The sequence below is a fragment of the Pristis pectinata genome, chromosome 31 (genome assembly GCF_009764475.1).
Source record: "Pristis pectinata isolate sPriPec2 chromosome 31, sPriPec2.1.pri, whole genome shotgun sequence".
Taxonomy (NCBI): Eukaryota; Metazoa; Chordata; class Chondrichthyes; order Rhinopristiformes; family Pristidae; genus Pristis; species Pristis pectinata.
Genome location: NC_067435.1, coordinates 19,845,327 through 19,870,688, shown reverse-complemented (window position 1 = coordinate 19,870,688; position 25,362 = coordinate 19,845,327). Strand labels below are relative to the sequence as shown.

Sequence of the window (25,362 nt, the reverse complement as noted above, 5' to 3'; positions counted from 1 at the left end):
TTCTGGTGGGTGTTCAGTGAAGAATGTGAACTGTATTTGGATCATCACTCTGGCAATGTGAACTGCAGCAAGTTCAGAAAGTGTTGGGCACATTGCCAGTCTGCGCGGTGTCCTTTGTTGGCCAGGAAGAATCTATTGTCATTGAGTCATAGTGGTACAGCACAGCAACAGGCCCTTCGGCCCAACTCATCAATGCCGACCATGGTGTTGACCAAGCTAGTCCCATTTGCCCGTGTTTGGCTGATATCCCTTTAAACCCCTCCTATCCATGTACTTATCCAGATGTCTTTTAAATGTCGTTATTGTTCCTGCCTCAACCACTTCCTCTGACGGCTCGTTCCATATACTCACCACCCTTGGTGTGAAGAAGATTCCCCTCGAGTCCCTTTTAAGTCTTTCCCCTCTCGCCCTAAGTCAATGCCCCTAGTTTTTAGTTCCCCTTTCCCTGGGAAACAGACTGTGTGCATTCACCCTATCTCTTCCCCTCATTATTTTATACACCTCCGTAAGGTCACCCCTCAGTCTCCTACATGCCGAGGGGTAAAGTCCTAACCCACCCGACCTCCCCCTGTAACTCGAGCCCAGGCAACATCCCAAGGGTGCGGCGTTGGGCCTAACTCTGCTGTTCGTTCTCCTGTATCCTCACTCCAGACCGACACCAGGTCTGCTCATAACCCCACTCGACGCTCCAGCCGACCCTCAGCAACCTCTCACCCCCTTGGGTACCTACTCCTGCCTTAAACATGTTCAAAGGCCCTGCTCCCACTGCCCTTTGGACAGGTTCCAAGTACTTGCAGCTCTCGGAGAGAGGAATTAGCCAACCGGTTACTTTTAAATGGTGACCCCCCAGTTCTGGCTTCTTCCCAAAACACAACATGCTCTCCAGGTCCCCCTGTCAACAACCCCAGGTGATTCCACACTCCCCTCCCCTCCAACATATCCCAGCCTGTCCCACCTTGCCTGGTGTAACGGCTCCTCCTTCTCCAAACTGCTTCCAATGTCGTGACATCCCTCTTTACACCAGAGACCAGAACGGTGGCTGTGGTTTCCCAGTGCCGGCCCCCCCCAACTACCCCCAGTCGGGGGTCTCCCCCAGTGCCCGATATCGCTGCAGACGATCTCTCAGCTCCTGGTGCCTTCAGTACTTGTCTAGTTTCCTCATAAAGTATCTCCATCATTTCCCTTGGGCATTCCTGTAGCAGAGAGTTTGCTGGCCTGTTGTAAGTGGAGGAATCCCTCATTTTCCTCCTGGATTTGTTGGGAACTGCGGTGTATCTGTGCCACTCTCCTGTGTGGAACCAGTGCCACCGCTGCCCCGTCCATCTCCAGCTCAGTCACTGCCCCCAGCCCCCGATGTGGGGAGGGCTGAAGCAGCCAAACATTACAGGAAGTCTGTGAAACTTGAAGAACATCGAGGTAGTTGAATTCACAGTTCACAACATGGATCCTGGTGCGCTGGGCTGTGGCAGAAGTGGGAATCACTGGGACTGTCCCAGCTCTCTGAAAGGATTTGGTGGGTGGTTATGGCAAGGGCCCCGCTTGTTTTACTGAGACTGAACAAACAGGTCTTTCATTCTGGAAGATGGGAAAACACTCAGCTATCTTTATCCTTTTCCAAGGAAAACAAGCTGCAGCCTGCTCGATCTGTGCCAGAAGCTGTAAACAATCTGCTGGTGCTGCCTTGTGTCCATGTAACAGCACTGACCCAGAACTGAGCCCAAGTGTGGCCCAACCCGGTCCGCTACACGTTTAACCTTCCTCTACATTCTACCCAATGCTTTGTACGATTTTTTAATAACTTTGCTGAGCTGCGATGCTGCTGTTAACGATGAGTTGACTTGTTAGCCCGAGGTGTGTTTGACCTTGCACCCACTGTTGATGTAAGGTCGGCTGCCTTCCCTCCCAACGTCCATCGCTCTTCAGTTACTGCACCAATGTTCAGTTGACACTTGACTGCCCAATTTGTAAGTTCTCTTTTTGCAAGATTAAAACATTAGGAAGAGAGGTGGGTGAATCAGGAGAAGGCATGTCCTCAGGTGGGGAAGTGCTGAACCCTGGGGCACGACCCACTGAGGCTTTGTTGCAGTAACCAGGGAGCACTTTTCCAGACACGGGCAGTAGTTTGATGTTCCAGTCTCCACCCCCTAATCCAGGGAAGCTGGGGGTTAACTCGAGTTTTCTCTTGGGCAAAGTCGTCAAAGGACATGGAACTGGTAGGTTGTGGTCCAGACCAAGCACGACGAGACTGAGTGGCAGGACAGGCTGCCGGGTGTGATGAGCAGCTCCCCAGCCTCCCTGTCCACCTCTGTGATAGCTGGGCTGGGCTAAGAGTCTGCAGCTCTGCCAGTGACAGTCTCTCAGCCAGGTCCCCAGCGACCGTCTCCCAGCCAGTGACAGTCTTCCAGCCAGGTCCCCAGCGACAGTCTCCCAGCCAGGTCCCCAGCGACCGTCTCCCAGCCAGGTCCCCAGCGACCGTCTCCCAGCCAGGTCCCCAGCGACCGTCTCCCAGCCAGGTCCCCAGCGACCGTCTCCCAGCCAGGTCCCCAGCGACCGTCTCCCAGCCAGGTCCCCAGCGACCGTCTCCCAGCCAGGTCCCCAGCGACCGTCTCCCAGCCAGGTCCCCAGCGACCGTCTCCCAGCCAGGTCCCCAGCGACCGTCTCCCAGCCAGGTCCCCAGCGACCGTCTCCCAGCCAGGTCCCCAGCGACCGTCTCCCAGCCAGGTCCCCAGCGACCGTCTCCCAGCCAGGTCCCCAGCGACCGTCTCCCAGCCAGGTCCCCAGCGACCGTCTCCCAGCCAGGTCCCCAGCGACCGTCTCCCAGCCAGGTCCCCAGCGACCGTCTCCCAGCCGGTGACTGTCTCCCAGCCAGGTCCCCAGCGACCGTCTCCCAGCCTGGGCCCCAGCGACCGTCTCCGAGCCGGTGACTGTCTCCCAGCCTGGGCCCCAGTGCTCCCATCAGTTTCTGTCCCCTTGTTCCAGGGTGAAAGCTGGAAGTGTATTTCGAGGCTGTGGGTGTAATTACTTTAACTTTAATTTCTGCCTTTAATTTGTTTCTGTTTATTTGTAGCTGAAAAGCAATTGGTTGGAAGGAAAGGGTGAAGTCTTGTTTTACCAAACAACTGTTGCTGTAAAACTCTGGAGCTGACGGGGTGTGCTTGTTTTACTGTACACACCACAACTTGTAAACCCTTGTGTGGGGCTCGATTAGTTCAGTGGGGCTCGGTCTGGAAGTTGTGGGGTCAGCTCCAGCTTGGGCACAAGATGCAGGCGAGGAACCCGATGGCGTCTGGAGGGAGCAGCACTTGGGCGAGATAATTTCAGCCATGTGGCTGGCTGTGGAAGGTGAGAAGAGAGGGGAGCGTCTCCCTCCTGTTCCAGACAATGTTTACGTCTCGGCCAACAGCAGCAGATAGGGTGGTGAAGGAGGTACACAGGATAGTTGCCTTCACCCACCACAGAATAGAAAATAAAGGCAATGTTTATAAAACATCGGCTTAGCCACAGCTGGACTGTCGTAAACAGTTCCAGAGTCGGAGTGGTACAGCACAGAGACAGGCCCTTCGGCCCAGCTGGTCCATGCTATCCGCTGTACCTACATTCACTCTATTACCTTCTATGCCTCGGCAATTCAAGTACTAATTTAGATTCTGAAACGTTAGGAGAGTTTGTCTCCACCGCTGCTTCAGGCAGCATGTTCCAGACTCCAAACATCCTGTGTGGAAAACGTCCCCTCTACACCTCCTCACTCTCACCTTAAACCCCTGCCCTCTTGTCTTTGACACACTCGCCACAGGAGAAAGATTTTTTCTGCCTACCTTCTCCTCATGATTTTACGTACCTCTGCAAGGTCCCCCCACAGTCTTCTCTGCTCCAGGGAAAACAAAACCGCACCTCTGCAGTCTCTCCGTGTAACCACAATTCTTCAATCCAGGCAATGTCCTGATGGAAGTTCTCTGCACCCCGTCGAGCGCGGCCACGTCCTTCCTGCAGTGTGCCCACCCGAACTGCATGCAGTGCTCCAAGTGTGGCCCAGCCGACGTTTTATCGAGCCCCAACGTGACGTCTCAGCTCCTGCGTTCCTTGCTGCAGCCCGGCCATAGTCTAGGACGGATGTGATTGCGCCGGAGATGGTGCAGAGGAGATTCACCGGGATGTTTCCTGGATGGAGCTATGATGGGATCGGCTGTGTTCGTTTTCTTTAGAGCAGAGAAGCCTGAGGGGGCCCTGACTGAGAGGGCATAGATGGGGTAGGTAGTGAGAAACTTCCCCTGCGGAGGTTTAAGGTAAGGGGCAGGGGGTTGGATGGGCAGAGAGGGTTGAACCCTGGAATGCATTGCCTGAGGGTGTGTGGAGGCAGGGACCATCACAACACCTGGTTTTTGGGTAAACCACTTGAACTGCCAACGTGCAGAGTGCTGGAAGGGTATAGATTGGTGCCTGTTGGCTAGCATAGATGTGATGGGCTGAAGGGCCTGTTACAGACGTGGTATGATGATAACTGGCTTCTCCCGGCAATGCCATGGGTTTCCTACGTCCGTGTGGTGCAGCGGGTAGTGCTGCTGCCTCACACTGCCAGAGATCTGGTTCAGTCCTGAACTCAGGTGCTGAGAGTGTGGAGTTTGCACGTTCCCACGTGACTCTGTAGGTTTCCCCCCAGGGCACAATGTGAGCTACACTGCACATGCTGTGCCCACAACTCCCTCCCTGCTATGCTCTAACCCACCTCCCCCTCCAACACCCTAATCCCCTCACTACCCCCACCCCTTCCCTCCCCCTTCCCCCATCACTGATGCTCTCGCTGCCTTTACTCTGCTGGTTTCTCTGCACCAGCTCACATCCCCCTCACATCCTGTTTAAGACTATTTAAAACAATCTTAAAAAATAAATTAATTACAAATCTTTGTGTGAATATGGATTCCCCATCTCAGCTCTTGTGTCACTCTCCCACATCCACCCATCTCCCTCGCCCCTCTGTGTGGGACTGAAAGGGCCAGAGGTCAGTTCCCTGCGCCCGCTGCGTGCAGAGCCTGAGACCAGGCCCGGCGGGGTGGGCGCCGTGTGGCCTACCGAGGCACGTGGGCAGGTCCGGCCTTCAGCTCCGAGGTCCGCCCTTAGCAGGGCTCTCACTCACCGAGGCCTCGCACCGCCGGGGGTTTATTTCCAGGATCAGGGAGTCCCCTTGGGAGCTCGGTGACCTCGGCTGCCTGCAGTCAGAGCTCGGAGCGAACAAAGGGCCCAGTGTTCGGGAGCTGGTCCTGCTGCTCCCAGGAGAACCGTTTAACATTGGCTCTGAACAAGGCTGGTTTAATCCGAGCTCCTTTTCCTTGTGGCGGGGACTGAGATTCTCACTGGGCCTGGGCTGTGTTCAGACTCTCCTTGTTGACCCTGTCCACTGTGGCGTGGCCCTGTTTCTCCCCCTCTCTGTGTATTTGGGTGCTGACCAGAGCGGTGTCTGTGCCACGTGACCCGGGCAGTAAATGGCTGTTTCCACGCGGCCACACCGCGGTTACGCTGCCAGTCCCACCCTGCACTCTCTGGGTGGTTCCATCTCCAGGTTACTGGCTGCAGGGCCGAGGCAGGGGTGACCCCCCCCCCCCCCCCCCAGCTCTGTGACTGGGCCGAGGGGTGAGGAAGGGACGGGGCTGCCAACCCTCAGCATCGACTATTCACCTCCAGGACCCTGCTCAAGACCCAGGAGGAATGTGGCAGCAGTTCTTGATGCTCCGGTGTCCCAGCCCCGGTTCATCAGTTGTATGGAGGTTTCCGGAACTGGGATTCGGGTAACAGAGCCCGTCCCGTGCAGCGGCTGGTTGGGGACAGGACAGAGGTGGGGGAGCAGGGGGAGGCTGCGGGGGTTTGCTGGTCACTGCCGGGAGGGGAGGGACTCTCTGCGATGGTATCCCCATCACTCATACAGTTGTTGATGAAGGAAAGTTGCATCTCTAGATTTTCATAGTTGCTTACAACTGAGGAGACCACTCAGGCCATCGAGTCTGTGCTGGCTCACAGAGCAATCCCACTGCCCCTCTAATTTTCCCTGTGATCTGTTCTCCCCCCATTCCCACCAACCCCTCTCCAGATTCCACCCCTCACCCACACACTGGGGACAATTTGCAGCTGCAAATTAACCCACCAACCCCACACGTCGTTGGGATGTGGGAGGAAACCGGAGCACCCAGAGGAAACCCACACTGTCACAGGGAGAACGTGCAAACTCCACACAGACAGTACCGGAGGTCGGTATCGAACCCGGGTTGCTGGAGCTGTGAGGTAGTTAATCTACCCACTGAGCCACCTGTATCACAACCCCCAGTGGCTCCAGACTCCCAGAGAGATTCATAACCAGCAGAGGGTCTCCGGGGTCCACAGCAAGGTGTCACCGTGGTAACTCACCACATTCCTCAGCTTCAGAGAGCTGGGGGTGGATGGAATGGTGGGAATTGTGGCAGGAAACGGGAGTTACAGCGTGTTAATATTACAGGGAGGGGCAGGGCAAGGGAAAGGGGTGTCGGAGCTCGTTGTAGTTTTCCCCTGGGAGACCCTGACGGCCGCTTCCAAACGACGGGTAACGTCAAAGTGAAGAGCAAAGGTGGCAGAGCAGTGGGGAGGTGGGGAGACGGGTGGTCCGGGCAGGGAATTCCAGAGCCTGGGCTGCAGGAAGTTGGGGGTGGAGGAAGGGCTGGGGTCAGTGGAAGAGCAGGGCCACGGTTGTAGAGAGCAGCAGGGAACGTGTGCAGATGGGTATCTCAGGTTTACCGGCTGCCCTCCTGTCGGAAGGGTTGGATCCTGGGCAGAGATGTTGCAGGGTGACCCCTCCTCTTTCAAGCCCCTCTTGAATATGATAAAGATGAACTCTTGATCTTTCAATCTACCTCCTCATGGCCTTGCTCCTTATTGTCCACCTGCACTGCACTTGCTATCTGTAACACCGGATTTTTTCCCTTCTGTACTAGCTTGATTGTATGTTTGGAATTATCTGTCTGGATGGCATGCAGGCAAAAGCTCTGCGCTGTGTCTCAGTACATGTGGCAATAATAAACCAATTTCCCCACCCCTCTGAGGTATTTCTTGAGATGGAGCCCAATACTGTGCTGAAGGGGGGAGTCAAGCTTCCGTTCTTGGATGACATTTTACCCTGTGCTCCGTGAGGAGTTGTTGTCCTTTCCGTGTTTGCCGAGGTGCTGTTGCTGCTTTGGGATTGGACTCGGCAGCGTTTTGTTGACTGTTCTGCCTAGGGTTGTGAAGGAATGGGGTGTGGGCAGTGGTTGTGTTTGTTCTTACTGCTTTTGCAACACGATTGTGAAATAATCTCTCAGCCGTTGTTTCACCACGGCTGTGTGGCGAGGGTAGGTGCTGCCTCCGAGCCCTCTAATGTTTGCCCCTCAGTGATGATGTTCATGTATCCCATGAAGTAAATGTGCAGCTAAGGCACTCGACAGGTGCAAGGAAGTGTGCCTCAGTAAAACATCTGTGCAGGGACGTTTGATGAACCTCCGATGGTTCTGGGACTTCCAGTGCGTGTGGAGTCTGTTGTCACCCTGAAGTCTTGTCCCTTTCATAAGATGAGCTAATGAGGTGGCCGGTTTCCACACAGCAAGCTCCTACACTGCTGTTAGAATGGCTGGTATCTCCGCGTTTGGTGGGTGAGGGAAGGAAATTGGAATTTGGGATGAGGGGAAGAAAAGGCTTGGTTTAGAACCAGGGATTTACAGGATAGTTGAGACTCCATGGAGGTGTTGAGACTCCAGGATAGTGTGTTGCCTCCCAGGCGCCAGGGTCAAGGATGTCTCCAAGCAGTTGCAGAATATTCTTGAGGGGGTTGTTAACAGCCAGAGGTTGTACATGTTGGTACTAATGACGTAGGTCGAAAAGGGGATGAGGTCCTGCAGGGTGTACATAGGGAGTTAGGCAGAAGGTTAATAAACAGGACCACAAAAGCTGTAATCTCTGGATTACTCCCAGTGCCATGTGCCAGTGAGAGCAGCAAGAGGAGGACAGGGCTGATGAGTGTGTGGCTGAGGTGCTGGTGCTGAAGGGAGGGATTCTGGTTCTTGGGGCAAGGGGGGAGAGTTGCACCCTCCTGATGGGGAGATTTACTCGAGCTACTTGGGAGGGTTTAAGCTAGTGTGGCAGCATCATGTGGATGGGAAAGTCAAGGCAAGTATAGAAGTTAAAGTGAGCAAGTTCAGTCGGCAGGGCAGGGAGTGAGGGAGGTCTGATAGGCTAAAATGCATTTATTTTAATAGTTAAGGCAGGTGGACTCAGCATGCATTGGTACATGGGACTGGGATATTATGGGCATTAATAAATGTGGTTGAGGGCAGCTCAATGTTCCAGGGTGGAGGTGATAGAGGTGGGGGAGTTGTGTTTATGATTAGAGAGAACATCATGGCGAGGATATTCCTGGGGGATTGTCCAGTGAGGCTACCTGGGTGGAACTGAGGAATAAGAAAGGGGTGATCACTGTGGGCACCGAGAATTATAGGAACAAATATGTAGGGATCTCATCCAACAGTAAGGATAGTTGGGTTGTAGTAGGTGAGTTTACCTTTCCTGATATTGACCGGGACTGCTGTAGGATGGGGCAGAATTTGTTAAGTGTGTCCAGGAAAGTTTTCTCAGACAAAGTGTAGATGGCCCTACTAGAGAGGGGGCAACACTCAACCTTCTACTGTGGAATGTCAGTGGGGAGCACTTTGGGAGCAGTGACCATAAATTAGTAGTTTTAAATTAGTTATAGAAAGAGATACGACTGGTGCACAAGTTAAAGCCTAACACTGGGGCAATGCTAATTTTGATGCCATCAGACGGGGACTTGTTGGGAGAGGCTGTTTGCAGGTAAAGGGATGTCTGGCAAGTGGGAGGCTTTTAAAAGTGAGATGGGGTGAGCTCCAGACAAGAATGGTCCTGAATGGCAAAGCTGGCAGGATTAGGGAACCCTGGCTGACAAGGGATATTGAGGCTCTCCTCAGGAAAAAGGAGGAGGTGTATGTCAGATATAGACAGTTGGGATCAAGTGAATCCCTTGAGTATAAGAGCTGTAGGAATACACAGGAGGGAAATCAGGAGAGCAAAAGGTAGCTTTGGCAAATGAGGTCAAGGAGAATCCTGAGAGATTCTGTAAGTATATTAAGAGCAAACTGAATAGGAGAGAATTGCTTCCCTTCGATCAATGTGGCCATCTCAGTGTGGAGCCACAGGAGGTGGGTGAGGTCCTAAATAAAAATTTCTCATCTGTGCTTACTGTGGAGAAGGTCACAGAAGCTGGGGAACTTAACTCGACAAGTACGAAATGATGCATTCTGGGAAGTTAAACCAGGGCAGGATTTGCACAGTGAGTGGCAGGGCCCTGGGGAGTGTTGTAGAGCATAGAGACCTAGGAGTTCAAGTACGTGGTTCCCTGACAGTGGCAACACTGGTAGACGGTGGTGAAGGTGTTGGCACTCTGGCCCTTCATTGCTCATGGCATTGAGTACAAAAGTTGGATGTCATGTTACAACTGTACGAGACATGGGTGAGACCACACTTGGAGTATTGTGTGCGGTTCTGGTTGCCCAGCTATAGGAAAGAGGTCATTAAGCTGGAAAAGGTGCAGAAAAGATTCACAAGCATGTTACTGGGACTGGAGGGCTTGAGTTGCAAGGAAAGACTAGGCCAAATGCAGGCAAATGAGACAAGCTGAGGTAGGCACCTTAGTCGGCAAGGAGGAGGTTGGGCTGAAGGGCCTGTTTCCATGCTGTATAACTCGGACTCTGTGCCTCTGTAACTCTAGCAAGGGCTCATCTTAAAGTAACAGCTTCCCCCAGTGGTGGCCAGGTTGGATTTGATGTTGTTTTCATTGGCAGGTGCAATGTGAGACTGGCTGAGAGGGGAGAGAGATCACGGTGTTTGCTCCTGCAACCAGTGCCCTCTGGTTCGAAAACAGAAGTGGCCACGGTGTGACTCTGCACCAACAGATGTGGTTGGGTTGTATGTTGCCACCTTGTTGTCCTTGATTACCTCAGTGGCCGTTATCACCAACCAATGCTTTTCCCAAGCCACCTTCTACCTGCCAGCCAATCTGACCTCTGCGGATATTTTCTCCGGCATCCCCTACCTGTACCTGACTGCAAACAGCGACCTGCACGCTGTGGAGCTCACTGTGTCTCAATGGTTCCTGTGGCGTGGTCCACCCCCCCCCACCCCCGATCGCCTCTATGGCCAACCTTGTCATTTCCGGGGAGTGGTACCAGGCGGTCTCCTGGATGCACAGGGAGAGCGTTGTGATCTGTGTGACCAATTATCACTTGTCTACGCTCATTGTCCTTACCTGGACTACTTCCATCAACGTGGGCCCATTGCCTCAAATGGGCTGGGACTGCCTACATGAGCCTGGCAACTGTTCACGGGCATTCCTGGTCTACTAGTCATCTGGTCTTTGTGGCCCTCCACAACCTGGTGGCCTTCTGCATCATGCTGCTTCTCTACGTGTCCATCTTCTGTTATGTCCAGTGCAAGATACAGTTTGCTGTCCCATTCCTCCTTCCAAACACACAAGATGACATGATGCAACTCGTGAAGAGTGGCTCTCTGTTCTTCACTGTTAATTGAGTAGGAGACTGGAAATCAAAAAAAAAACTGCAGATGCTGGAAAGCTAAAATAAAGAAACAGAAAATGCTGGAAATAGCAGGTCAGGCTTTATCTGTGCGAAGAGAAAGAGTCAAAGACCCTTTGTCAGAACTGAGCAAGGAGACAAAAAGCTCGTTAAGCTGCAGGGATGTCAGGGGTGTCCCTGAGAGGGTAAAACTGGGGTGACCCTATACACAAGGTTAACTGGTTGATGAGTGAATGGGAGCAGTTAGAGAGCGAGAACATGAACCAAAGAACATAGACAAAGGGAATGCAGAGCAGGAGGACGTGCCCAGCAGTCGGGCTGAGTATGTCCTCCACTCCCAGAGAGACCAGGTAAAAAAAGAGTAAAAACCAAGCTGAGCTGATGCACAGAAATGTGTGTCACTGAAAGGGAAGAGTTTCATTTCCGTAGTCAAGATATCTGGTGATGTTTTACAGCTCAATTGATTCATTGTTTGAATTACTCATGCAGAGGATCATTTAGGGCAGTAGTTATATGTAGAGATCTCACAGAGGCAGTGTTGAGAGTATAAATTGATTTGGTTGAGGGGGGATTTGATGTTCTGGGAGCCCCGGTGCATCACCAACCCCCTTGGTTTAACGTTGCTGCTGAAGAGCACCATCAGGATGGCAATACTGCCCGAGCTCAGCCTGACTTGTACACTCGAGTCATGAGTGGCATTGATTCCACGGCCTTCTGAGTCAGAGGTGAGGGTTAACCCTTCAGTCGATTTGGTTTATCACTGCAGCTGCCAGCACTAGTTATGCATTTCTTTATTCAACGTGGGCAAGCACGTGGCTGGTGTCCTAAAGAATACAAATGCACAGAACCATGGAATGGGTACAGCATGGAAGGGGCCATTTGGCCCATTGTGTTCCCACTGGCTCTCTACCAGAGAAACACCACTCTTGGCTCTTTCTCCAGAGCCTCACAGAACTGTCCTCACCATGTAGTTGTCCAATTCCCTCTTGCAGCCCACAGTCAAACCTGCCTCAACCAATTAACCTACCAACCCAACATGTTTTTAGTGTTTATGTAAAATACTAGGTATTTTTAAATCCCCAAGCCCTGATAAAATGTATCCCAGACTACTCTGGGAGGCAAGGGAGGCCATTGCTGGGGTCCAGAAGAGTTTTCAGTCTTCACTGGCCACAGGTGAGGTACCAGATGATTGGAGGACAGCAAATGTGGTCCCTTTATTGAAAAAGGGCAGCAGGGATAAGCCAGGTGATGACAGGGCTGTGAGTCTAACCTCAGTGGTAGGAAGTTACTGGGAACAGTTCTGAGGGATGGGATTTATCTAGATTTGGAAAAGTAGGGGTTTGACAGGGTCAGTTTTGACAAACCCCTACCTTTTTGTGAGGAAATCCCATCTGACTAATTTGATTGAATCTTTCAAAGAGGTAACAAAATCTGTTAATGAGTGTAGTGTGGTTGATGTCAACAGGGTCCAGTAAGGCCTTTGACAAGGTCCCACGTGGGAACTGGTCCGAAAAGTTAGAGTCCATGGGATCCATGGCAGATTGACAAATTGGATCCAAGATTGGGTTGGTAATGGGACACAGGGTGATGGTGGGAGGGTGTGTTTGGATGCCTGTGACCAGTGGAGTACCTCAGGAATCAGTGCTGGGACCTTTGCCGTTTGTTATTTATTTTTTGCCCCGAGGGTGGTTGGAACCTGGAGCTCACTGCCTAGGTTGGTGCAAGCAGAGAACCTCAAGGTTTAAGTATCTAGATGGGCTCTTGAATCACCCAGAAGTATACAGACCAAGTGCTGGTAAATAGGATTGGTGTGGTCTCAACTCCACCTCCTGTGGCAGTTCCCCAGAACTCTCACTTCCTCGATCTTTCAAATATTGATCTACTGTATCTCCACCTTGGATATATCTAATGATCCAGCCTGCACCCCCCTCGGGGGTGGGGAATTCCACGGGTTCGCTGCCCTCTGAGATACCTCCATTTTAACTGACAGGCCCCTTATTTTGTACCATCCCTTTGTGACCCTCTGTGACCCCCCCCATCCCCCCCCCAACTAGTTAAAACATCTCAACATCTACCCTATTAAGCCCCTTAGGATCTGGTCTGTTTGCATAAGGTCACCCCTCATTCTTCTAAGCTCAAGGAATACAGACCTAAGCTCTCCCGTCTCTCTCGATAGGACAGCCCACATCCCCAGGAAAGTCCTTGCCACAACATGTCCTTCCACTTCTTTTCAGCAAACTTGCAACCCTTACATTTCCTTCCCTCCTCCATGTAGTGAGGTAAACAACTGAGAAGCAAGGGCCAGTCCCTGAGGTGCTCCACTAGTTAAAAAAGCTCCCATTTACTCTCATTCTCACTCTCTGCTTTCTCTGTGACGGCCCATTGTCAGTTCACACTAACTCGCGTTCTCCAGCACCTTTGGGCTCTTCAGTTATGTGGCACCTTGTCAACTTCCTTTTGGAAATCTAAATAAACTACATCAACAAGTTCCTCCCTGTCACATCCTCAAAGGATTCAAGCAAACTTGACAGGCATGATTTACCTTTCATCAAACTGTTGACGAGCTTTGATTATATTCTGCTTTCCTAAATGATTAGTTATTTCCTCTTTGATTATTGACTCTCCTGCCTTATCACAATAGATGTTGAACTAACTGGCCTATCGTTTTCCATCTCATTTCTTGAACAAAAGAGTCACATTGGCTGTTTTCCAATCTTCTGGTACTCTCCTGGAATTTAGTGTGTTCTGAAAAATTTCATCCAATGGGAAAATGATGTCTGTAATTTGTGGGAATCCCTGGGTTTGCACAGAATTGCCTGCAGAGTGCCAGAGACGGGCCATGTTCCCCAGACCACACCCGTCAGTTGGCCTCGGGATATTCTTCAGGGTTGGTCACCCACTCACTGGTCACTGTTGTGGAGGAGCGGAGGGTTGGACTCCGAGGTGCTGGCTGTGTTTGCACCATTCTTCTTGAGCTTTGGGTATATTAGAATGTGCGAGGTGTTTGTACATAGAGTTCTGCTCTGGAAGCTGGTGCATTTTATGGCCAGTGAAGGAATGTTGCAGTGTTCTCACTGTAACCTGGTGCATACGAATTAGGAGCAGGAGTGGGCTATCAACCCTTTGAGCCTGCTCCTTGTTTTAATAAGGTCATGGCTGATCTGACTGTAACTTCAACTCTGCACACCAGTCTACCTTCAATAATCTTTCACCCACTTTGGTCACAGTATTGATCCAACTCTACTGTAAACAATCTCAAAGACCCTGTTTTTGTACAACCCTTTGAGAAAGAGACTTCCAAATACTCACATCTGTCGGAGAAAAAACATTCGCCTTATCTCCGTCTTAAATGGGCAACCCCTTATTTTTAAACAACGTATGTGGCAAGCTCCCACAAACAGCAATGAGAGGCCAGGTAACTTGGCTTCAGTGAAGCAATGCTGAAACAATAAGCTACACTCCCCAAGGTGAGTATGCTGAGGGTGTGTGAGCACCTTCCCCAACTGGACTGAGATGTGTGGTACCCCGCCTGTGCTTCAGCAAGGGATTCGGGTGAGACGCCAGCTCCACCTGAGAACAATGCCTTTTAAGAAAACGTAAGGAAAAAATTATGGTAAAAAGGTGCCATGAAATATCCTTGGCAAGTAAGATTAATTAGGAGAACCCAAAGACATTCTATAAGTACGTCAGGAACCAGAGGGTTGCCGGGGAAAGAACAGGTCCCCTTGGAGACCAAAGGGGTAATTATGTGTGGAGCCAGGGGATGTGGGCAAGGTCCTGAATGAATACTTCTCGTCTGTATTCACCAAGGAGAAGGACAGGAGGATTGTGAGCTCAGGGAGGGACACGTTGATAGTCTGGAACATTTCAGTAATAAGAAGGTGCAGGAGTTAGATATCATGGAATGTATCAGGGTTGATCCATCCTAGGATGTAAGGAGATAGCTGGAGCCCTGACAGATTTTTACATCTTCATTGCCAAGGGTGAGGTACCGGAAGACTGGAGGATAGCTAATGTTCCTTTATTTAAGAAAGGCAGCAGGGATAAGCCAGGTAACTATAAGCCAGTGAGCCTTACATCAGCTACATGAGAAATTCTTGGAGAAAATTCGAAGAGACAGGATTTATGTTCATGTGGAAAGGCAGCATTTGTGAGAGGGAAATCCTGTCTCACTCATTTTATTGGGTCATTTGAGGAGGTAACTAAGAAGATTGATGAAGGCAGGGTGGTAGACATTGTCTGTGGAGTTTAGTGATGCAGTTGATAAGGTCCTGCATGGTGGGCTGGTCCAGAAGGTTAAGGCACATGGGATCCAAGGCCAGGTGGCTAATTGGATCCAAAATTGGCTTGGTGAAAGGAGGTAGAAAGGTTCCTTTTCTGATTGGAAGTCTCTGTCTAGTGCTTTTAGTGATATATATATTCAGAATCAGAGTTATTGTCACTAACATATGACGTGAAATTTGTTGTTTTGCGGCAGCAGTATAGTGCAAGACATAAAATCTATAAATTACAAAAATAAATAGTGTAAAAAAAGGAATAATGTAGTGTCATGGATTGTTCAGAAATCTGGTGGTGGAGGGGAAGAAGCTGTTCCTGAAGCGTTGAGTGTGGGTCTTCAGGTTCCTGTACCTCCTCCCTGATGGTAGTGACGAGAAGAGGGCATGTCCTGGATGGTGAAGGTCCTTAATAATAGATGCAGCCTTTTGAGGCAGTGCCTCTTGAAGATGTCCTTGGTGGGGAGGGTTGTGCCTGTGATGGAGCTGGCTGAGTCTACAACCCTCTGCAGCCTCTTGTGATCCTGCGCATTGGTGCCTCCGTACCAGGTGGTGATGCAACTAGTCAGAATGCTCTCCACTGTACATTTGTGGAGATCTGTAAGAGCCTTTGGTGATGTACCAAATCTCCTCAAACTCCTAATGAAGTAGAGCTGCTGGCGTGCCTTCTTCGTGATTGCATCAATGTGTTGGGCCCAGGATCGATCCTCTGAGATGTTGACACCCAGGAACTTGAAGCTGCTCACCCTTGCCACCACTGACCCCTCAATGAGGACTGGTGTGTGATCTCCCGACTTCCCCTTCCTGAAGTCCACAATCAGTTCCTTGGTCTTGCTGACGTTGAATGCAGGTTGTTGTTGCGACACCACTCAACCAGCCGATCTACCTCACTCCTGTATGCCTCCTCATCGCCATCTGAGATTTTACCAACAACAGTGGTGTCATCAGTGAATTTATAGATGGCATTTGAGCTGTGCCTAGCCACACAGTCGTGAGTGTAGAGCAGTGGGCTAAGCACGCATCGTTGAAGTGCGCCTGTGTTGATTGTCAGCGAGGAGGGGATGTCATTGCCAATCCGCACTGACTCCCGATGACTTGGATGTATAGTAGGGGGAAAGGTGAAGTTTGTGTAAGGCTACAGCAGGATAGAGATCAGATGGAGCGGGGATTTGAGGGACAGTTTTCTTTGCACAGAGTTTGATATCTGGAACACGCTGGCAGAGGAGAAGGTGGGATCAGATACGATCACTACATTTAAGAGACATTTAGACAGGCACTTGAATGTCAAGGCATAGAAGGATATGGTCCTAATGTGGGCAAATGCGATGAATGTGGAGGGGCAAAAAGGTCTGCACAGAGGTGATGGGCCAAAGGGCCTGTTTCTGTCCTGTACTGCTCTATGTTCTGTGAATGAACTTTGAAGAGTAGCTTCAAGTATATGAAAAGTGGCAAAGTAAGTCTTGGTCCCTTGGAGAATTAATGATGGAAATTTGACAAAGCCACAGACAAATATTTTCCATCTGTTTTTTCAGTGGGGGAGAAAAGCTTGCCAAAAACAGCGAGGTATTAACAAATTATAAAGGAGAGGACCTTTGGAACAAAGGTTATCAGAGAGGAAAAGTGCTGGGATAAGGGGATGAGGAATCTCCGGCTGCAGAGATGGTGATCCTTCAAAATTCCCTTGATTTTGGAATCTGGGAAGCAGAATTTTTTTCAGGAAGAGGCAGTGAGAATACATGTCAGATGTCCCACGTCAGGCCATGAATCTATTCAGGAACAGGGTGGTTATTGGGCAGAATCAGTAGTTTTATGAAATGGAGTTTGAGTTTAATGGATTGATTACTGTTCCCTGAGGATGCAGGTAGCAAGCAGATGGATCAAAGGGAAATACAAATCAAAGTAACTGTGAACACCAGAGATCTGAAACCAAGCAAAAAATGGCAGAAACACTCAGCAGGTCAGGCAGCATCTGTAGGAAGAGAAACCATTAACATTCAGGTCATAGACTCAGTTCTGACAAAGGTTCTGAGACCCAAAGCTCTGTGTCTCCTTCCACAGATGCTACCTGATCTGCTGGGTGTTTCTGTCATTTTCTGGATAGAGAGAGCCTGAGGCTGTAGTGCCACACAAGGACTGCCTGTGACACAGAAGGGGCTTGTGGGGTGAGGGTGTGGACCTACAACTGGGAACAGGCAGAAGATGGAGGGGAGATAAACAGTCATTTTCAAGATCACACAGGTGGTGTGTGTTGGGGTCAGAGCAGAGACTGATTGTTCACAGTCAGTATTCAGCACTTTGAGGAAATGAGTCACTTATGCAAGTCTGTGTGAAGGACACTGGAGAGCAGTTTAGAGGTTAACTGAATGGGCAAAATGAGAACACATGAAGATTACTGAAATGTTGAGTCAACGAATTATTGGTAGACAGGACAGAAAAGCAGTATTATTTAAATAGTGAGTATTAAATGTTGGATTGGTCTCCCTATTTAAGAAAAGTATACTTCAGGGATGGTGCAGAGAAGGTCCCCGTGACTGATTCCTGAATGTGGGGCTGGGTGGGGTGGGATTTCTCCTAAAGAAAGATTGAGCAGAGTGGGCCCACGTCGCTGGAGTCCTGAGCTAATTCAGTGCTCATTCAAACATCCAAGGTACTGAGGGGTCTTTGTTGGGGGGGGGGGGGGTGGGTGTGGGGGGCTGGTGCAGTTGCTTCCCTCTGGGGTCAGGAGGTAGGGGAGATTGCTTTAATCTGGCCAAAGGAAGAATTTCTTCTCTGAAGCTTGCAAATGTTTACCATGGAATTGTGGTGCCAAGCTGTAGAGAGGGGGTCGCGGGGGGTGTTGGATTGGTGGGCAGAGGGAGGGATTTGTGTCACGCTCTTGTGAATGGTGGGGTGGTTTTGGGGGATGCACGTTCCCTCCTATTTCTGTTCCTGTGAGTGCAACGAGGACGTGAGCACAGGAAGATGCCGTAACTGCAGTGTGATGATCTGAAGCCGGTTGCACTCCTGATGGAGGTCGAGGGGAGCTGCACACGGTGACCTGGCCCTCGGACCTGTTGTTTGGTTAAGGGATAGACGTCGACCAAGTGCTGGCTGAAATCTCCTCTTCTCTGGCACCCTGCTCGCTCCTGATGCCTGCTCACCAGAGCTGAGAGGGACAGCTGAGCAAAGGCTGACTGACATAAAAATGGCTTAACCATCTCAAAACAAGTGTGCAGTGTTTCATGTACTGCATTCCTGTGCAGGATGCTTGAACGTGACAGGTAGAGACAGGCCAGTCGCCGGGGGGAATGTACTGCAACCATCGACGGATGATGACAGCTGCCAGGATTCTGGGCCACTTGTCTTGCACACCGGTAGCTCAGCCTCAGGTCATGCACAGGCTGCGACTTGGTGATCTCGGCTCACAATTCAAGCATGTAGCTGTGAGATTTGTGGAGTTGAATCTAATGATTCATTGGTTTGAATTTGCTGGCAATTATTCAGAATTTCAGGTTGCAAACTTCCTCAGAGGAGCTCTTGTGGTTAATTGGGTCGGAGTGTTAATTATAAAATGTGGGTCGGAGATTGAGGACTTTGCATACATTTATCGTTCAACCTGTTGGGTAGGTAGTTAATGACGGTGTGCCACAGCTTCTGGGAGTTGTCCTGAAGCTGTGGTTCATCCCTGGAATTTAAGAGAAGCATGCCACCAAGTTATTTAGATAAAAGAAAGGTCAGTCAGAGTTCAGAGCACAATCCCTTACAGAGGAAGGGCTGGGGTGTGGGCACAGTCAGAGCCCCAGGCCCTTCGGCCCACTGAGTCTGTGCTGACCACCAATCCCATTTGATCCTTCCCACGTTCCCATCAGCTCCCCCCAGACTGTACCCCTCGCCCACCCACTGAGGGCCGGTTAATGTGTTTGGTCGGTGGGAAGAAGCCCACACGGTCTGGATCTCCACACAGACAGCGCTGGCGGTTGGGGTCAGACCCGGGTAACTCTCCCTGCCGTCCCACTGGGCTGCCCCATGTTGGGGCTGGTGGTGGAGGTCAGGCGGGTGGCCTGACCTCCTGGGATCCCATTGAACTAACTCCAACCGTCTGAGCTCGGGTGTGGGGGGGATGTCAGCGGTGGGGACTGCCAGTGGTTGCCAGGACTGCACTCCCCCCGCGTGCTGAGTCTGAAGGGAGGCTGCTGGTGATGGGACGTCGGCAGTTCCCTCACTCCTGCTCGGGGTGAGCAGCTCCCACCCCCTGGGCTTGCACAGGTCCCATGAGCCAGGAGAGCAGAGCTGCTCACCAGCATCAGGCCCGTTGTCACTGTGTTCACAGCCCAGTAACTGTAGTTCAAAACAGGTTCATCCTTTCGTAACATGAGTGGGTCCCAAGTAAACGTAAACATCAAAAGGCATTTTCAATCATTGCCCCGATGGCTTGGACAGTGGGGCGTGACCCTGGGAGAGGGGTCTCGCCAACTCAGCTGTGCGTCCTGGATACCGGCCGCAGGGGGCTGGACCTCGGACCCACGGAGGTCGGGGGCAGGCAGACCACGGACCCTTGGGGGGTGGACCTCAGACCCTTGTGGGGGGGTCGGGGGTGGAGACCAGTCCACAGACCCTCGGTGGGGGGAGGGGAGAGGCCGGTCCAGGGACCACGTGCACAGGTTCCCAGGAGACTGCGGGAGGAACCACGAGGTCCGGGGGTAGGAGGCCGGCATTCCTGCCTGCGTCAGGGATAAAATGAAGACAGAAGGTGGGAAACGCTGAGCAGGTCAGGCAGTCTCTGTGGAGAGAGAAGCGAACCTTTCAGCAGAGTGTAACCACACAGCGTTAAACCCTGGAGAAAGCTCAGTGCTTCACGTTCAAGGTCAAGGTTTGCCTGGCCTCAGGAAAACTCTGCTGTTCTGACACACACAGCTGAGAAGCTCACTTTGTTATTTAGTTTCTTGCCAGGCTGGTTTCCAACCTGCCCGCACAGGTCTGCTGTCAGCTCAGATGCGCTGTGTATAGCTTTGGCCGCTGTTGCTGAGCAGGTCGGAGTGAGTGAGAGTGCAGCCAGTTACCGTCCTGGGGAGAACCGCCAGCTCCTGCTCCCCTCTGCCTAACCTGAAGGCCGACCTCTGTACCAGAGATCGGAGACCCCCAGGATCGTCCCGGACAGAGAACGGCACCCTGTTGTGCAATCTCTGGAGTGGGGTTCCACAGAACCAGATGCCATGGGGACAGGGGCTGGGAGGAGACCCTTTGGCCCATCCAGACTGTTCCTTAGATCCTAATCTGTACCCCATATCCCAGACCTCAACTGGAAAACAGTCTGTTGTTCCCAGCTCCACATCCAACCACCTCCCAGACCGGCTGGATCCTGGTCCTGGCAGGAGAGGCGGGAACCAGGGGGCACTGTTGGTGCTGAGCTGAGGTGAAGCTCCTGCACTCGAAGGGTGCTGATCCTCTGCCCTGGACATTGTGAAGGCTCAGTCATTGGGTTCATTCAGAACCCAGGGCGATGGATCCTGAGTACTGAGGGCATCGAGGGATAGGCCGGGAAAGGGTGCTTGGGGGGGGGGAGGTGTGACCGTGGTGAATGGGCGCAGCAGGATCGAGGGGCCGAATGGCTGACTCCTGGTTCTTTTGTCAGTGGGGGAGGGGATTACGTTGGGGGGTGGTACAGAGCCCATGGGGGCTGCAATGCAGAGATTGAGGGGACGTAGGGTCAGAGGGCGGGCAGGGTGGGAAGGGAGGTTGGAGAGTGGGGGTCAGAGGGTGGAGTGGGAGGTTGGAGGGAAGGGGTCAGAGGGTGGGGTGGGAGGTCAGAGGGAAGGGGTCAGGGTGGGGTGGGAGGTCGGAGGGAAGGGGTCAGAGGGCAAGGGTTGGAGGGAAGAGATTGGAGATCGGGGTGGGACCCGGGGTCAGAGGGCAAGCATCGGTGGGACCGGAAGTCAGGGGTTGGAGGGTGGGTCAGAGGACAGTCAGTGAAGAGCTCGCCCCGCCGGTGTTCCATGTGTAACTGGTTCCCTCCTCCCTCAGGTGCGTTTGTCATCTGCTGGACGCCGGGGCTGGTGGTGCTGCTGTTGGACGGGGTGGACTGTTCGAGCTGCAACGTGCTGTTGGTGGAGAAATACTTCCTGCTGCTGGCGGAGCTCAACTCCCTGTTCAACCCGCTGATCTACTCGTTCCGCGACAAAGAGATGCGGCAGACCTTCAAACACATCCTGTGCCTCCCCTGGCGCAGGGACATCAGCTTCACCACCACCAAGAGCCGGGCGCACATCCTGATGCAGAAGGTGCCCTCGCCAAACCCGGCCAGTGACTCGCAGAGGCTGAACTCCTCCGTGTAGGAAGCAGTGTCCCTGCTGGGGTCACCTCACCGGGGGCAGGGGTCATCATTGGTCAGGGTTCACCTGGGGGGCAGGGGTCATCATTGGTCGGGGGTCACCTCACCAGGGGCATGGGTCATCAGAGGCCTGCAGGATCTCTGTGATTGGTTACTACAGACATGAGATAATTTGCTGCTGCCTTTGGCTGTGAGGTCAAAATGTCCCCCCGTCAGTGCAGGGCCTGTGCTTCAGGGGGAGGGAGCCTTGGGTGGGGGTGGGTGCACAGCTGTGGACCTCAGTCACCTGTTGGGGGGAGAGGTCCCTGTCTAACAGCAGGGTTCTGGACTGCCTCCCACAAGATGTTATTTATTTCCTGCACCCCACCCCCCCCCACCCCACTTCCTCCCCGCCACTGGGGGGTTGTGGTCCAGCGAAGGTGGTGGTGGGGGGTGGCGGTTCACATTGGTCTCAGGAACATTGACCCCTCCCGGGCCCCGGTTTGACTCCAGCACCGATCCGTGCATCGACCGTCCGTCTCCACGGACACGCCCTGGTGGTTTCAGGGTCTGACTCCTTGCCGTCTCCATCCCCACACTTTGTACACACCGCTTTCCGCAGGGTGAAGGCACCCACCCCTCAGCCTGGTGCCCCTCCGTGGCCTCGTGGATCTTGGCCTGTCACCCGAGGCCAGTGGTCATGGGATCTCACGCGTGCCCAAGGTCTGGGTCACCAGACACATCCTCCAAATCAGCAGCTGGGGGCTGGGTCCTGTCCTCTCCAGCCTGTGTGGCCCCACCCCACCTGCTGGCCCCGACCCACCAAACCCCAACCACCCACCTACCCCAGGTCTTCCCAACCCACCGCACCCCACCCCAGGTCTACCCAGCCTTCCTCCCCCCTCTCTCCTCCCCCACCCTTCTCCCTTGTCACCCCTGCTCCTGTCTTCCATTCTGTCTCCCCCCCCCACCGCCCTTTTCCTGCCCTGCTCCCCCATCACATTCCATCCGATGTCCCCACGGGGTGACCAGTGCCCTGTGCTTCTCCGACACCCCTGCTCACAGGAGGTGACACAGAGCTGGCACCCCCACTCTCTCCGTCTCCCCCTAAACACCAGGCCGTCTGTGTTTTTTACTGAAAGGTGTTCTAGCTCGTGTAAAGTTGTATGTATAATTATTGAGTTTTTATTAAAGGAAGAATACTTTGCACTGATGCCGTGAGTTATTTCTGTATACGGTGGAGTCTGCACTCTCTGCCCCTCCGCAGACGCTCAGAGCTGAAGTCATTCTCTGGGTGAGCACCTGGAGCTCTCCTCACGAGCTGAGAGTTATTTTTGGGGTTCGCCTGTGTGAATTTATTTTAGTCAATAGGCATCTGTGCAGGAAGTGCACCATGCACTGCTCCGTGCGGGGTGTACATCAGCTCGCTTTGCGCGGGGTTGGTGCATGCTCTGTCACTGAGGAAGGAAGTTGTAGCAGTGTGTGGTCAGCAGGTGAAGGGCCTGTGGGGTGTACAACGTGTGGGTTAGTGATACTGTAGAGATCTTCACAGGGCAGTTGGAACCATGCACTACTTAGCTGCTACCACAGGACCCCACTCTGTACCCCATCCACAGCACCTTTGGCAGGTCCTGACAGTTGAGACTGCTTCACCTCCCATCTCCTGTGCCTGCTACAATGTCTTGAGGCACTTTTAGAACATAGAACACCACAGCACAGTGCAGGCCCTTCAGCCCACAATGTTGTGCCGACATTTTATCCTGCTCTAAGATCTATCTAACCCTTCCCTCCCACATCGCCCCCCCATTTCTCTATCATTCCTGTGTCTATCTAAGAGTCTCTTAAATGTCCCTAATGTATCTGCCCCCACAACCTCTGCCGGCAGTGCGTTCCGCACACCCACCACTCTGTGTAAAAAAAAAACTTAGGTCTGACATCCCCCTTATACCTTCCTCCAATCACCTTAAAATTATGTCCCCTTGTATTAGCCATTGTCGCCCTGGGAAAAAAGTCTCTGACTGTCCACTCGATCTGTGCCTCTGATCATCTGTTTTAGGATGAGGATACGGGATGGGAGGGAAGCTTGAGTTACCTGGTAACCGAGTTATGGCCAGAAGTCACTTCCTGCAAGGGTGGTGGACACAGCCAATCAGGGCTTTCAACAGGGAATGCAGGCTCAGGACTGGATGGGCTGAATGGCCTTGTGCTCTACGTTTTGTAGTCTGTGTGAATGTTGAGTGATGGACACGTTGTAGGCCAGCAAGGTGAAGGCCCTGACCTGCTTCAGATCGAGCGATGGGGCAGAGCTCAGGCCTGGGGAGAAGGCGGCACCTCTGACAATACAGCCCACTGACTGGCTGCCCGTTCCATCAGGGCTGCCTGGACCTCAGCACCACCTGCACAACCACTCGTCACTGGCCCACACTGCTGTCAATCAATGAGCTCCACCCAATCACCAACTGCTGTCTCCGAGGCTGCAGATTCACCGCTTCAAGCGAAGTCACCATCCACATCTCACTGTGCTGGTTTCACACTGTGTTTGTATCAAAGAACAAACTACTGCAGGAGCTCAGGTGGGGTCTGTGGGGGCAGAGGCCTGGTTCATCTCCTCCCCCCACGGATGCTGCCCGACCCGCTGAGTTCTTGCTCCAAACCCCCGTCTCTAGTGTTTGTCGGTCCACCGATGTCTGAACATTCAGAGCTGCTCGCTGCATCTGTTGTAGACCTGGTCCCGCCATCACTCTCACCTCCCAGTGGTGTCAGATGGCAGCACCTTACCTGCCTGTCAACCCCTCCATTCACGGGACACGGGCGGCTCTGCCCCACTCGGAGGCTGCTGTTCGCTTCCCAGAATCGCCTGGAGACCCGCTGAATGAAACGGCAATGAACAGCCGTGGTCAGAAAACGTCCCGTCTCAGTGGTCCTGGGCTGGCACTGGCCTCCGAGCGGTTGCAGTCTGCGCCCCCACTGCCCGCAGTCCCGATCCCGTGCACTCCCAATCCCCCGCGTTCCCGCTCCCCGTGGCCTGGCCCGGGGTGAGGTGCCCGGCTAGTGGGGTATTGGGGCAGTGGGTGGTGAATCCGGCCAACCCTGGAGAACATAAAACAGTACAGGCCCTTTGGCCCACAATGTTGTGCCAACATAGCTAATCCTCCTACCTTCAGAATGCCCATATCCCTTCATTTTCCCCTCATTCATGTTGTTACGTACCAGCAACAACAGAAACACAACGAGCCGTGTACAAATGTTAGAATCTATTTATTAATAACTACTTGTAATACTCAGAGAAATAAAAACGTTAGATATTAAACATTGACCCCAAAAATATAAGCTCAAAGTGCGTGTGTAGCAAATTCCCAAACCCCAGGTCTAGGAATAGTTCTCAAAGTTCAGTTCAGCAAGTCGTAAGGTAGAACGATGAGCAAAGGCTTTTGCAAAACCACGGTAGACTGTAGAGAGAATGTAGAGAGAATTTACAAAACCCACATATTCCACGATGGAACCCATATAATCACTGAAGATCTCCAGTGCTTTGTTCCGAAATATCTGCCACACTGAGGGCATTTGATCCGTGGCTGCCCACAGATGTACCTGCTTTCCACTACAGGTTAACAACAAAGGGGATTCCACAGATTGCTCCAAAAATCCAGACGTGGATCGTATAGTGACAGTCACAGCTATTGTTCTTCATCCATAGATACAGAGACCGGCAGTCAGTCAGTCAGTCAGTCTCTCTCGCTCTCTCTCTCACTCTCTCTCTCTCCTGCTCTCCTGCTCCACAACAGCCAGTACGCTCCAGATATAGTCTTGCAGACGTCAGATAACACCACACACTATGACACTACTGTCCAGGTGCCTTAAAGGGATATTGACCTGGCTTGTAACAAAGTGCTCTTCTTGAAAGCCCCCAATGAATTTGCCTCCACCACCCCATCAGGCAACACATTCCAGGCATCCACCACTCTCTCAGTAAAAAACATACCCCTCACATCTGTTCTGAACTTACCCCCTCTCACCTTCAATGCATGCCCTCTGGTATTGGATCGCTCAATAATGGGAAAAAGATATTGCTTGTCCACCCTATCTTTGCCCCTCATAATTTTATACACTTCCAACAGATCACCCCTCAGCCTCCACCGCTCCAGAGAAAAGAGCCCAAGTTTGTCCAGCTTCTCCCGATAGCACATGTCCTCTAATCCAGGCAGCA

General features: G+C 52.3%; 1 protein-coding gene across 3 annotated transcripts in view; it reads left to right on the top strand.

Moving 5' to 3' along the window:
- lpar2a (lysophosphatidic acid receptor 2a) overlaps positions 1 to 22,363 on the top strand; it is a 63,029-nt gene extending 40,666 nt beyond the window's left edge. For 2 of the 3 annotated variants that reach the window (XM_052042102.1, XM_052042101.1), the window contains exon 4: positions 20,870 to 22,297. In XM_052042102.1, coding sequence (XP_051898062.1) covers positions 20,870 to 21,180 — 311 coding nt within the window. In that variant the 3' untranslated portion in view covers positions 21,181 to 22,297. Of the gene's footprint in view, positions 1 to 20,869 lie in introns of all 3 variants that reach the window. The other variant, XM_052042103.1, reaches the window with a different exon arrangement.
- The last annotated feature ends 2,999 nt before the right edge of the window (positions 22,364 to 25,362 follow it).